This window comes from Nicotiana sylvestris, chromosome 11, assembly GCF_000393655.2.
Source record: "Nicotiana sylvestris chromosome 11, ASM39365v2, whole genome shotgun sequence".
Taxonomy (NCBI): domain Eukaryota; kingdom Viridiplantae; phylum Streptophyta; class Magnoliopsida; order Solanales; family Solanaceae; genus Nicotiana; species Nicotiana sylvestris.
In genome coordinates, this window is record NC_091067.1 from 86,393,332 (window position 1) to 86,407,060 (window position 13,729).

Sequence of the window (13,729 nt, forward strand, 5' to 3'; positions counted from 1 at the left end):
ATATTTTTCAATTGTTTTCGCTCTGGCTTTGTTCCCTTAGCATATTGTGACGTATTCGTTCTGGTTTTGGTCAGATTCGATGCGCGAGGAGGCCGATTTGAGAGGCAAAGGCACCGCGGAGTAGTATTTTTCACCGGTTAGAGGTAAGTAACTATTGTAAATCTGGAATTGAGGGTACAAAACCCCGGTATTTGACTTGCTTTGATAAAAGCGGTGACGCACATACTAGGTGACGAGTGTGTGGGCATGCACCGTTAGAGATTGTGGCTTGGTCCGTTCCATAACAACTATTAAGTCGCGTACTTGATTTGGAAATCTTATATTATTCCATATTATAGTCTTTTATACTGTACTGTGGGTTGTATGCCATGTTTGGGGCCTTGTGCCGATTTGTAGAACCCTTAGGGGCGTTTTGACTATTTTTCCTCACTTTATTTGTTAGAAACCATATCCTCAGTCATGTTTTCACCTGTTTAAGTGATTAAATGGGTTGTGATTATGGGTTGTCGGCTTGCCTAGTATTGTGATAGGTGCCATCACGATTGGTATTTGGGATCGTGACAAGAACGGGGTCAACTTTCAATTTCGTTCGAGATCAAGCAGGAGGATCCCACCTGGAGAACGAGGGTCAATATTTCAGAAATTGGTTTCAAGTTCAAGTTAGAGAAGCGTCAGGAGAACCCCTCCTGAAGAACAGGGTCAACTTTCAGTTTACAAGTTCAAGTCAAGGAGGCATCAGGAGCCCGCCTAAAGAACATGTTCAGTTTTCAATTTCAAGTTAGAGAAGCATCAGGAGAATCCTGCCTGAAGAACTGAGTCAACTTTCATTTTACAATTTGAAGTCAGAGAGGCATCAAGAGCCCACCTGAAGAATAGGGTTAACTTTCAATTTTCAAATTCAAGTCAAAATTAAGCAGGAGGATCCCGCCTGAAGAGCAGGGTCAACTTTCAGTTTACAAGTTCAAGTCAGGGAGGCATCAGGAGCCCGCCTGAAGAACATGTTCCGTTTTCAATTTCAAATTAGAGAAGCATCAGGAGAATCCCACCTGAAGAACAGGGTCAACTTTCAGTTTACAATTTCAAGTCAGAGAGGCATCAGGAGCCTGCCTGAAGAATAGGTTCAACTTTCGGTTTTCAAGTTCAAGTCAAAATCAAGCAGGAGGATCCCGCCTGAAGAGCAAGGTCAACTTCCAGTTTTCAAGATTCAAGTCAAAGACAGTAGGAGTCTGCCTAAAAAACAGGGTCAACTTTTAGTTTTCAAGATTCAAGTCAAAGACAGCAGGATCCCGCCTGGAGAATAGAGACAATTTTTAATTCAAATCAGAAGCAGCACGAGCCGCCTGAGGAACAAGGTTTTCAAGCTCAAGTCTACTCCAAGTTCAAGTTTATTTCAAGTGCAAGCAGCAGGATGCCCGACTGAAGAACAGGGTCAACTTCAAGTTTTCTTCAAAATCAAGTCAGCAAAATGCCCACCTGAAGAACATGGTGAATTTTTTGTTTCATGTTTAAAGAGCAAGTGGGGATTCAAGAAAGACTCAAGACAAGAAGTAGATAGGATTTTGTATTTTTCTTTTATTTTTACTGTAATTTTTTCCTTTTATTTTTGATGTAATGGTAGGAACCACGGACCGGAACCTCGACGACACCTCAATCGGCTCTCCACCTCGGTACTCCATCATTGTTCCTACTTTTGAACTACACGTGGCATGATTCCTTTATAGCCAAGTATATGTAGGCAACTCATATACTAGGGCTCGGTCACATTCTCCTTTTTCTTAGTTTTTGGTTTCCCTAAATAAGGGTCGGATCAAAAAATCTGTCTTGTAGTTCTTTGTCTAAAGATTATTCGCATTTCCAGTAAAAGAGGGGCAGCTGTAGACATGTAATTTTTTACCCTCCCCGAGATTTTATATATTTAGGCATTTAAATGTTTAGTTTAGGCCTAATATCGCTATTTCAACTAGTTTATTTTGTCACAAAAATGAAAATTACAAAAATAGGTTTGTCTTAACGGTTAGTTTTATTTTAATAGTTATTTTTACTTAAGTAGGATTAATTAGTAAATGGTGTAGTATTTTTAGTCTTGCTTTAGAAGAAAGAGTACGAAATTTGAGGCTAATTTTTGTTTGGTCTTAATTGAAGAGGTCCAAAGAGATTACCCAATTTTAAAGCCCAAACCCAAAGACCCACTCTCCCTTCTTCTTATACACGCTAACACACATTTTCAAGACCTAGACACAACCTAAAAAAACCTAGGCCTAACAAGCTACAGCCGTAGAACCCTATCTCCTAGCCGTTCTTGTTGCTTCATCTTCAACCTTCAGCACCATTCACACACAAGACCTAAGAGCTGAGAACGCCCAAGCTTCAGCCGTTTTTGGACCCTTCTCCTTCATCTTCCTTAACCTAACGCCACCCTCCCTCGCCTGAGAACTAGCCCCGTCGTTGCCCCTCCTATTCAAACAAAAGAACCAACAGACCTAACCCTATACAACCTAAGCAGGGAGATGAACAACGGAAGAAAAAACACCCTAGACTTATAGATCACTCCATAGTCGTTGTTGCTTCTGGATCTCTCACCAAACCAGTGACCAAACTAACACAAATCAGCCACCCTCACTTTCGTCTCACAACAACCGGCGTCCAAGCCAGAAAACAACTTAGAAAAAAGTTGCACCAGTACCCTCACACCTCTCTCCCTTCTCTTTACACATGTCATTTCACACCAGCGACTACCTTCAGTCCAAAATGAGAGCAGCAACAGTGAGAAAAAGTTTCTGCTTTCTCTTCTCGTGTCTTTGATTTTCGTCGGAAAAAAGAGGTTAAAAAAACATAGTGAGAGATAGACAATTGAACGAACACTCAGAGTTCGATGAGGTTCCGGCGAGGTTTTTCGATTTAGATCTTGTTCGCGGTTCCATTGCTTGGCATCGTCAACTGTCCGACAGTCAGATTTTAGATCTATTCGAGGTTTATTCCTCAATGTTTTTTACTATTTTGGCTTAATTCCATGCTTCCAGTAATTTTGTTAATCTCTCTTTTATATGTTTTGTTGATCTTTGAATTAATGTTTCATTTTTGCTCGTGATGCCTGGCAGAATTTGTTTGCGTGTTTTTGGTTCTTGTGATTATTGTTTGTGTGTTTCTTTTCATGTAATTTTATATTCGGATGAATTCTTAGTAAATTTGAAGTTTCGTTGGCAATGACTTATTAAAAGATAAAGGTTTCGAGGCTTTAGGATTGATAATATAGTGATAGAATATTAAGTTAACAGAGTTAAGTAGGGTAGCTGATTGTTTGGATGTTCGAAAGGTCTTATGCCGTGGGAATGGGAAAAACTGTGGGTACAGTTCCCGAGGCATAGTCATGATACCTAATCCCAAAATTTGAGTGCACGTTGGTGTGACTTGACCCCCCAACTCCGAACAATAATGAAATTAAAGATGTTGTAGATCGTGGGTATGGTTCCCGTGATGCGATTCACAATGTGTACCAAACAAACGAGTGTGCGACATCGCAACTTGTTCCAACCTAATTCCATAAATAATTAAGAGCGATTTTGAAAATTCAATAGGCTCTAAATATGTAATTAATTAGATAATTAGGCCAACAATAATATTTGAGCGACCGTGCTAAAACCACGGAACTCGAGAATGCCTAACACCTTCTACTGGGTTAACAAAATTTCTTACCCGAATTTCTGTGTTTTGCGGACTGTAAAACCGAGTCAAACTTCCTCGATTCAAAATTTTAAACCGGTTGGGATACCATAAATTATCCTAAGTGGCAACTCTGAATTTAAATAAATAATTTTGTTTTGATTATTGTCACTTTAATTGAAAAAACTCTCTTATACCCCTTTTCGGGTAGAAAAAGGAGGTGCGACACATACCATTGAATACATCAAACTTCTAACGGCAGAGGAATAAGGAAATTTTGTCATGCTTTCCTTTTCCTCTATTGTTGTAGGACACATCTTCTTGCTTAACTTTAGATGACTAAAAAGAGGTGTGCTGACTAGCTTAGCATTCTTCATGTTGAAGCATTCCAGTACATGTTTAATGTACTTTTCCTGAGACAGCCACAACTTTCTACGTGTTCGCTCTCGAACTATCTTCATACCCGATTTTGTTGTACTGGGTCCAAGTCCTTCATATCAAATGACTTGGACAAATTTCCCTTCAACTTTGCGATCAACTCCTTGTCTTTCCCTACAATTAACATGTCATCCACATACAACAATAAAATAATAAAATTGTTGTAAGAAAATCTTTTGAAGTATACATATGGATCAAAATATGTCTTTATGTAAGTTTGACTTTTCATGAATGAGTCAAACTTTTTGTACCATTGCCTTGGTGCTTGCTTCAACCCATAAAGACTCTTATTCAATTTGCATATCATGTGTTTCTTTCTAGCTACTTCAAATCATTGTGGTTGCTCCATATAAATCTCCTCTTCCAAATCTTTATGGAGAAGTGTAGTTTTCACGTCCAACTGCTCCACATCAATATCTAGGCTAGATTCTAAGATCAAAATTGTTCGAATAGAAGTCATTTTGACAACAGGTGAGAAAATTTTGTCAAAATCAATACCTTTCTTCTATTCAAAGCCTTTTACCACCAATCGAGCTTTGTATCTGACTAGTTTGCCATTTTCATCTTTTTTGAGTTTAAAGACTCATTTGCATTTGAGTGGTCTTTTACCCTTTGGAAGTTCAACCAGCTTGTATATGCCATTTTTCTATAGAGATTTCATTTCTTCTTGCGTGGCTTTCATTCATTTGGTTCTTTTCTGGATGAGACAACACATCCTTAAGACTTTTTGGCTCTCCATCATCACTAATAAGGACATTCTCTGTGGAAGGATACCTGTATGACTCTACCCTTGGCCTTTCTAATCTCATTAGAGATTGAGGTTCTTATTCTTCTTGAGTGGGGTACTCACTTGCTCGACATCATCATCAGGTTGATCCCCCTACTTAATAACCTCACTAGGTCGCTCCCCCTGCTTGGGAACGTCGTCGGTCTTACTTTTTGCACTTGTGGGATAGTTAGAAGAAGAAGGAATGGTAACAAGGTTAGGAATTGTACCATTCTTGGCCTTCTCTGACATATCATAATCAGTTCCAACTTCACTTTCTCAGAAGACTACATCTCTGCTTCTGATGACCTTCTTCTTTACAAAACCCCATAATCTATATCTGAACTCTTCATCTCCGTATCCGATAAATATATAGGGAACAGATTTATCATCTAGCTTTGTTCTCTATTCCTTTGGTACTTGCGCAAAAGCTCTACAACCGAACACAGATGCGAGTAGGACACCTCCTTGTTAGTCCAAACTCTCTTTGGGATGTCAAATGCCAACGGAACTGATGAACTCCTATTGATCAGGTAACAGGCTGCCTGAACTGCTTCACCCCAGAATGACTTTGTAGTTTAGCCATTCTGAACATGCTTCTCACCTTCTCCATAATGGTATGGTTCATCTTTTTAGCTAAGCCATTGTGTTGTGGGGTTCCAGAAAATGTCTTTTCATGTCTGATCCCATGGCTCGAATAGTACTCTTCAAATTCCCTTGAAGTGTACTTACCTTCATTGTCACTTCGGAGATGGTTTAGCTTTTGCTCTGTCTCCCTTTCTAACCATAGCATGAAACTTCTGGAAAACTTAAAATGCCTGATCTTTAGGTTTCGAAATATAAACCCATAGTTTTCATGAAGCATCATCAATAAAAGTAACAAAATGTTTGTTACCGCCCATCGATTCAATTTCTATTGGGTCACAAATATCAGAATATACCAAATCAAGTATATTCAATTTTCTTTCAGACGATGTCTTAAATGAGACTATATGTTGCTTACCAAATAAACAGTAGTCACAAGGTTTTACCGTTGTAACTTTGGAATAAGAAATGAGTGATTTCCTGGCAAGAATCTTCTATCCTTTCTCGCTCATATGACTCATCCTTTTGTGCCACAAATCTACAGAAATCTCATCTTGTACTACGTTCCATTTACCTTGGCATATTTCTGCATTTTTCCTGTATAACGTGCCACAAGAAAATTCCTTTGCAATCACCAATGATCCCTTGGTGAGTCTCCACTTTTGATTTGCAAAATAGTTCTCATTTCTATCTCGGTCTAAAGTAATTTTCGAGATCAAGTTCATCCTCAAATCAGGTACATGCCGCACATCCTTTAGAACCAATGTACATCCAACATTTGTATCAATACAAATGTCACCAATTCCCGTAATCTTTGAGTAACTTGTGTTACCCATTCCCACAGTGCCAAAATCACTTGCTATATATTTGCAAAAAAAAAAGATCTTTTATGGGTGTAGCATGGCAAGATTTTGTTGTATCAACCACCCATTCCGACTCTAGACCTGACAAGTGCATGCATTCCTCTTCCTCATTTATAAAGAGGATAACATTATCATTGTTTTGTACCATGTAGGTTGTGTTATCGTCATTCTTCTGACCACTGCTTTGAACTTTGCCCTTCCATGAATTTGGGCAATCTCTTTTGAAGTGACCTGGTTGATCACAATTGTAGTAATTTATATCTCTTCATTTGAATCGGTTCTTAGATTTCTCACGAGCTTTGGATCTACCATAGTTGCTCGAACTTCTTTGATAACTCCTGCCTCTACCTTCTGTGATGAGAGCTTGTCCTTAATTTTCAGGATTCTTTCTCATCTTCTCATTGAGTAGAAGAGCCGATGTGACATATTTCGACTCAAAGGTAGTCTTACCGTGCAAGATGGTTGTTGCCAAATTATCGTATGAAGATGCCAATGAGTTCAATAACAAGATGGCTTTGTCTTCTTCTTCGATTTTCACTTCGAGATTGGTGAGTTGTGTGATTAGTCTGCTAAACACATTTAAATGTGACAAAAAATCCGTACCTTCACCCATGTGTAGGGTGTATAGCTTCTTCTTGAGGTAGAATTTATTTGTCAGCGTTTGGGACATGTATAGGCTTTCCAACTTTGTCCAAATTCCACATGCGGTGTTTTCATCAATAATGATATTTACCACATCATCTGATAAGTGCAACCTGATTGCACTAGCAGCCCTTTCATCCAAGTCAGCTCAATCCTCAACTTTTATGGTATAAGACTTTTTGGTGTCAACATCCAGTACCTTGTGTAATCCTTGTTGGATGAGCAGATCCTTATTCTTCTTTGCCATGCTGAGAAACCTCTATCTCCGTTGCATATTGCAACCTCATATTTTACTCCGGACATTTTTTTTCACTGAGCATAGTACTACCAACAGTCAATATTACTTCTGTGAACGAGCAGAACCTGTGCTCTGATACCAGTTATTGGGAATAAACCCCCTAAAGAAATAATATTCACGGTAATAAAAGCGAAATAATAACGTAGCACCGAGATATGGTAATCAACAAGAATAAAAATAACAATCAAGAACACAAAAGTTTTTACGTGGAAAACCCTTTTGAATAAGGGATAAACCCATGGACCCGTGAAGAGCAACTGATATCATTATAGCAAGGAATTTTATACTTTGTAGGTCTGAGTAAAATACTCTAAAGACCACTACAACATACAAAAGAAATAACCCTCTTTTGATGTTTCCAGCTCACTACAATATCGCTCTCTCTATTTTTCTCATTGACTATTTTCTTATACGGAAAAGGGAATATATCCCTCTACTAGCTAAAATAAGCTAGATTTGTCCTCCGTTATACTATTTGATAAAAATTATCCCTACCATTCAAGTCTCTTGTTCAAATACCCCTTTGCCGTCAAATTTTAATTTTAAATTATAAAAAGTCACGTGTTAGAGTTCTATTGGCTAAACTAAACCCACTCCTCCTTTTTCTTTGACCAAGTCGACCCGCCCAAATCTCTCACCTGTCATCTTCCCGACCTCACCCTTTCTTCTTTTAACAACTCATTCCTCTAAAAACTACAGGGCAAATTCCTCAAAAAATGAAGATCGAAAATTTAACATTCAGATAATTAGCTTATTAAGCTCAGTGCTCCCATTCATCTATGAAATTAAACACTAAATCTAAAAGTTTTACACCAATTAACACAGAAAGAAAACTGATTTAAAAGAAAAAAAAAGAAATACATGTTTAACTATCGAAAAAATCAAAGGAACTATAGTAAGTGTTGATAGAGAATCAATATCTCTGCAAACGTGTGGTCCGCTTCATCAAAGGCAAGAATCTTCATGCACTCATGCCCATTTTCTTGTTGTGACCTACTTTTTTATAATTTCAGGAGTGTCAATTATTAATTATGTTGAAACAGGCCGGCACTTTGAAATTGGCACATACTTGGTTGCATCTGCTTGGATAGCTAATTTTGTTATACCAGTGAATTTCCCCATTCTTATCAGCACTTCCATATTCTGCAACATTTTCCACCATTTAAACCAAATATTTTGAAGTTTTTATTTGTTTGAATTGATGAAAAATCTTCTTAATATTCTCTTTGAAATGTAGAGGGGTATTTTGAACAATAGACTTGAACGATAGGGACAATTTTGATCAAATAATATAACAGAGGACGGATCTAGCTTATTTTACCCAATAGAGGGACATATATGACCCTTTTCCATTTTTTATACCCTGTGAAACCTCACTCTTTCTTTCTCTCTGTTGGTACGTAGAAATGGAAATCGAAGCTCTCCTTCTATAGCCTCTAAGAAGTCTATTATATTTGACATTTTACCCACTTTTCCTTCGTTTTCTTTCTTTCATTTATGGGGATGAACCCCTTTCCTTCTTTTTCTTTCTTTCATTTATGGGGATGGACCCCACACCATCCTAGCATAACCAGTCATCCCTTAATCATTTTGGCAAGGTTGAATTTCTCAGCCCTCTCTTATAATAGAGTACTGCCGGGCTTAGACCCCTCCTTTGTTATCCTTTTTATGGTATAAAAGCACACCCAAACTCTAATGGATGAGATAAACTTGCAAGACGAATGAGGTAATAAGAATACAATGGTCACTGTATTAAACAGAAAGACAATAGGAATAATAAGGGCAATAACTTTGTTGTTCGTTTTTGTACAGCAATACAATAACATGAAAGATGAAGATAAAATTAACTTAGGAGTTGAGTGAAGTATCGAAATATCAAACAAGAATAACAAACATCATTAACTGTTCAGTTTGTGCAATATCAAACTAGCTTGACTTCTTAGAAGCATTCTCTCTTGCCATTGTCATTTGTTCAAAAAGGCTTCCATCATAAACAGCTCGTACCGCTTCTTTCGTCAATTCACCATTCTTGTTTTTCGCCAAATCATATAGGAGCCTCCAATCTGTTGTAGCATTAAGCCTACGCCAATAAAAAATATGATATTAGAAAATATATATCACTTCAAAGAAAAACAAAAAGAAATATAAACAGCACCATCCAAAGTAGTCTTTAGGTTCTCTATTTTTCTTGAGCAACTCGTTCACTTCGTCAGCTGTTAATGAATTTGCATTTTTATGAGCATACTTCTTGAAGATCTCCTCAAACTTCTCTGGCACAAATCTTCAAAAACATTCAAAAATATAATCGAATATTAACTGTATCTTATACAAAGCTTACAACAAATGTGATCTATGACCATTAAATTATTGTCTATGAAAGAGAATTCTGTCACTAACTATTCATTTTGTGAAAAAATTACAGTTTGTACTTAAATAGACGAGTCACATATTTTTAGTTACAATACACAAATTATTTCAGCTTTACCTTCCTTCAGCATCATAAGCATCAGAATCACTGCCATGCTTTCCATATTTGATGTTTTTAATCACAATGGGAAACAGTAGAGACGGCCATTTTCCCTATGATCAAAACAAATAAATTAAATGAGAACTTGGCTGGTAAATTTCGGGCCATAGCAGTGAATCTTTTTTTCCGGAAAAATACAAATATATATATATTTCCGAAAAATACAAATATATATATATATATATTAGCTTGCTTGTCCTCGTCATCCTTACGACCTAAATTAGATTGGATTTGGAATTCATAAGAGTTTCTTCTTTTTATGATTTTGTTTGTATTCTATGGAAACTCAACAAAAGAACCAACAAAGATTGTGATGAAATGATAAGTATTTCTTTATTCTTGATTAGAGTTTTTCGATTCTAGTCCTGAGTATGAAGTAGTCTTTGTTAAGGAATATTTTACTCTTAATATGAGACTTTCCTAGATAAATCCAAATTTAGTAAGACCTCATGCAATGCGAGTACCACCGAGTAGGAAATCGGGGAAAAAAAAGAAGAAGAAAAAATCAAGAAAAGAAAACTCAAGCGGCCGCCCGCCGTGGGTGTGTTAGCATTGCAATTGAGGAACAAAAAAAAACTAGCTAGAAACAACTAGCCGTAGAATATTAAAGTCAATCATATAACTCTATTCATTGCATGTCTACCTCTGTCACCAGCTCTAATCTAGACAATCTAATCCCCCAATTTGTTGACCTGTTTTTCTTTTTAATTTAGAAGAATTAAAATAGAAGGGCAAATATAGCTAGCTTATATTTCGGTCGATGTTATATCAAGTCTATAGTAATAATGCGCAAACAGAAAGCTGGAGGTCTAGTTCCACCCAAATCCATATTCTTACCACCCATAATCAAGAGCACTTTAAAATATTGTTATCACAAATATGTATTATCTCGTATTATATTGTGATGTATGATCATCTTATGTATAAATTAAACTATTATAAAAAATTTACTTTTTTAGTTAACTATGTCATAATACGCTGACTCCCTCCCCAACTTATTCGCATTATTCTATATATATGTCATCCTCTCTTATTTGTGTGCATCGGTACCCCACGTTCAATTAATAATAACATAGCAAGTGCCACTACACAAATAATATCATTTTATTCCATCTAAATACTGACAAGAGATCAAAGAGATTGTTTGTCGTCATTGAAAATTACTTATGTCATAGCAAATAGAACATGGTGATAAATATTTAATTCATCTGCATGTTTATATGTACTTGCATGACTGATTTTAATTTAACCTTTCTCTATTGTATTCCACCATCAAACTCAGTAATTAAACTTCCTCTGTCCCAATTTTTCCTAAAGGTGTTTGAATTTCGAAAGTCAAACTAATTATTCTTTTGATCATAATTTTTATATACTTTTTAAATATTTTAAATTATTAATTAATGTAACTTACAACACTTTTTACGTAATTTTTAAATAGATAAATTTTATTTTTAAAAATTTAAAAATACGATGTCCATGATCAAAATTAAGAAGTTTAAATTTCGAAAGTGAAAATTATCATATAAATTGGGGCAAATGTCTATTTTTATGACACATTTCCAAAAAGATGAACATTTTTTATATTTAAAATAATTTCATTTAAATTTGATATTTTACTCTTAACGAGATGGTTTATATCACACAATTACATATATCTTATTTTAATTCAAAAAATCTTCTTTTTTTTTCTTAAGTTTGGTGCCAAATAAATTTGGAGTAGAGGTGGAAAAATAGTTAAAAAAAACAGTTAACCATCCATATTATCTACTAAAAAATGGGTTAGATAATAAACTTTTTAAAAACGGATCAAATATGAATAAGAACCATATTATTCATTTAGAAAATGAATAACTAACGCGTTTAACTTTTACATTTATAAAATCTCAAACTGGGGTTCCTCAAGTTTGAGAGACTAGGAATTCTCCCAAAAGTGATCATATTCATGAAGTCATGGATAAGATGGTTACTCATATTATCCGCCGGTTAACCCGTTTTTTATCCATATTAAATATGGATCGGATCAGATCGGATAATTTATCCGTTTTTTCATTACCCGTTTTCGACCCGTCCCGTCCGTTTGCCACCCTACATTGGAGTATTACATAAAATGGGAAGAAGAAAGTAATGTCATATAATGAGGACTAGTTAGAATCTAGACTACGAACAATAAATGCATAGAGATAGAGAGAGATTCGAATTACCGGTCGAGTCTTGTGACTGAGAACAAGATGAATGAGAACAGCAGCCAAAAGTGAGCGGAAAATATTACGTCCCAGTTTTCTGAAACCTGAACAGATGATAAATCATAAATATAGTAAGAAAATTCGTGAAAGAAAAAAAAATAATTAGAAAGAAAATTAAAGGAAACTATCAAATTTACCATAAATAATAATTAAAAAAAATAGAGAAAAAGTGCACACCTAGATATGTTTCCCAAGGGTATATTATTCCATCTTTGTTGATATCAAAGAACATTACATGTTTTTCTAAAGGAGTAAGCTGGTCATGATTTCCCATCCCTGCAGGCACATGCATATGTTTTCTCAATACCAAAAAGGCACACTTTTAAGACAAGAGGGGTTCTGATGGCAAGCAACCTCCACTTCTAATCAAGAGATTGTGAGTTCGAGTCTCCCCAAGAGCAAGGTGGGAAGTTCTTGGAGGGAAGGATGCCGGGGGTCTATTTGGAAACAGCCTCTCTACCCCAGGGTAGGGGTAAGGTCTGCGTACACACTTACCCTCCCCAGACCCAACTAAGTGGGATTATATACTCCACTAAGTGGAATTATACTGAGTTGTTGTTGTTGTTGTAAAAAGGCACACTTTTGTATTTGAACATTTGACTTAAAATGATTTTTGAACTCACACAGTCTTTATACTAGAATCTTCGTTTATGTCAAAGAGATTCAACAGTTTATATGTCCATAATAAAAAATAAAAAAACTTATTACTATTCCTATTTTGCACGCTATAATATACTCCCTCCGTTTCAATTTATGTGAACTCATTTGACTGAGCACGGAGTTTAAGAAAAGAAAGAAGACTTTTGAATTTGTGGTGTATAATGAGACACATATATTTTGTTTGGCTATAAATTATTGCATAAAGGTAAATTGTTTCCAAATAAGGAAAGAGGTCATTCTTTTTGGCACGGACCAAAAAGGAAATAGGTTCACATAAATTGAAACGGAGGGAGTATATTTTAGCGAAAGGGATTCGGTTGGACTATTTTGACTCTATATAACTCTGCCGCTGTGCATGTCTCGAGAGAGTCTGAGAGAGAGAGAGATGCATACCATCAGGTTGAAGGCTGCTTGATGAAGCCATTGAATCAAACTGCAACTACTGAATGTTTTCTTTGTGAATGAAGAAGAAAGAAAAAGGAAGATATATATATAGTTAATAATTAAGATGAACGAGATAATGGTACTTTAACATGATTTGCTTGATTGGAGGAGAAAGTGAAGAAAATATCATGAAAGAAGTTTTTCTTATAAAGATATTATCTTTCCTTCCTAAATGCATATTAATTATTTTCGTTAGTGGTTCCTGTAGAACCACGAGTGTTATTTGGAGTTGACATTTCTTGGAAATAGAAAAGGCCCATCCTTTTTGCTGAGAAACATAAATTAGTCAATTGAACTGTATTTTTATATTATTGTAAATATGACACAGACCGAACATTACTCAATTATTGGGCAATTTGTATCTTATCGTAAAAAGGACCCAATCCTCAAAAAGTTGTTTAGCGACGGATTGCTACGGAATAATAGTTTCGTTGCCAAAAAAGCCAAAAAATAGTTAGTATATAATATAGCGACGGAATATCGACGAAATCGAAAAATCGTTGCTAAATATTGGCGCCCTCAATTTAGCTACAGATTTAGCGACAAAACCTGAGCGACAAAATTTATTTACCTACAGCGACGGAATTAGCAACGAAATGTCCG

At 36.0% G+C, this 13,729-nt stretch overlaps 2 protein-coding genes across 4 annotated transcripts in view; one reads left to right on the plus strand and one right to left on the minus strand.

The window, feature by feature from the left end:
* LOC104249681 (uncharacterized) overlaps nucleotides 1-13,729 on the plus strand; it is a 33,169-nt gene that overhangs the window by 15,273 nt on the left and 4,167 nt on the right. The window lies entirely within an intron of this gene.
* On the minus strand, nucleotides 8,980-13,358 carry LOC104212245 (probable peroxygenase 5). 2 transcript variants are annotated; one of them, XM_070162850.1, is made up of 6 exons: nucleotides 13,076-13,358; nucleotides 12,200-12,298; nucleotides 11,981-12,066; nucleotides 9,738-9,832; nucleotides 9,408-9,533; nucleotides 8,980-9,332 (listed from the first exon to the last, which is right to left on the minus strand). In XM_070162850.1, exons 1-6 carry the CDS (start codon nucleotides 13,104-13,106, stop codon nucleotides 9,179-9,181), a joined length of 591 nt encoding a protein of 196 aa, XP_070018951.1. In that variant the 5' UTR covers nucleotides 13,107-13,358; the 3' UTR covers nucleotides 8,980-9,178. The 2 variants fall into 2 exon arrangements, with proteins under 2 accessions (XP_070018951.1, XP_070018952.1); XM_070162851.1 differs by lacking the exon at nucleotides 12,200-12,298.

Coding starts and splice junctions, on each gene's coding strand:
- LOC104212245 (XM_070162850.1), bottom strand. CDS start 13,106: ATGGCTTCATCAAGCAGCCTTCAACCTGATG. Junction 12,067..12,199: donor CCCTTGGGAAACATATCTAG/GTGTGCACTTTT, acceptor TCATCTGTTCAG/GTTTCAGAAAACTGGGACGT. Junction 9,534..9,737: donor GCTTATGATGCTGAAGGAAG/GTAAAGCTGAAA, acceptor ATGTTTTTGAAG/ATTTGTGCCAGAGAAGTTTG.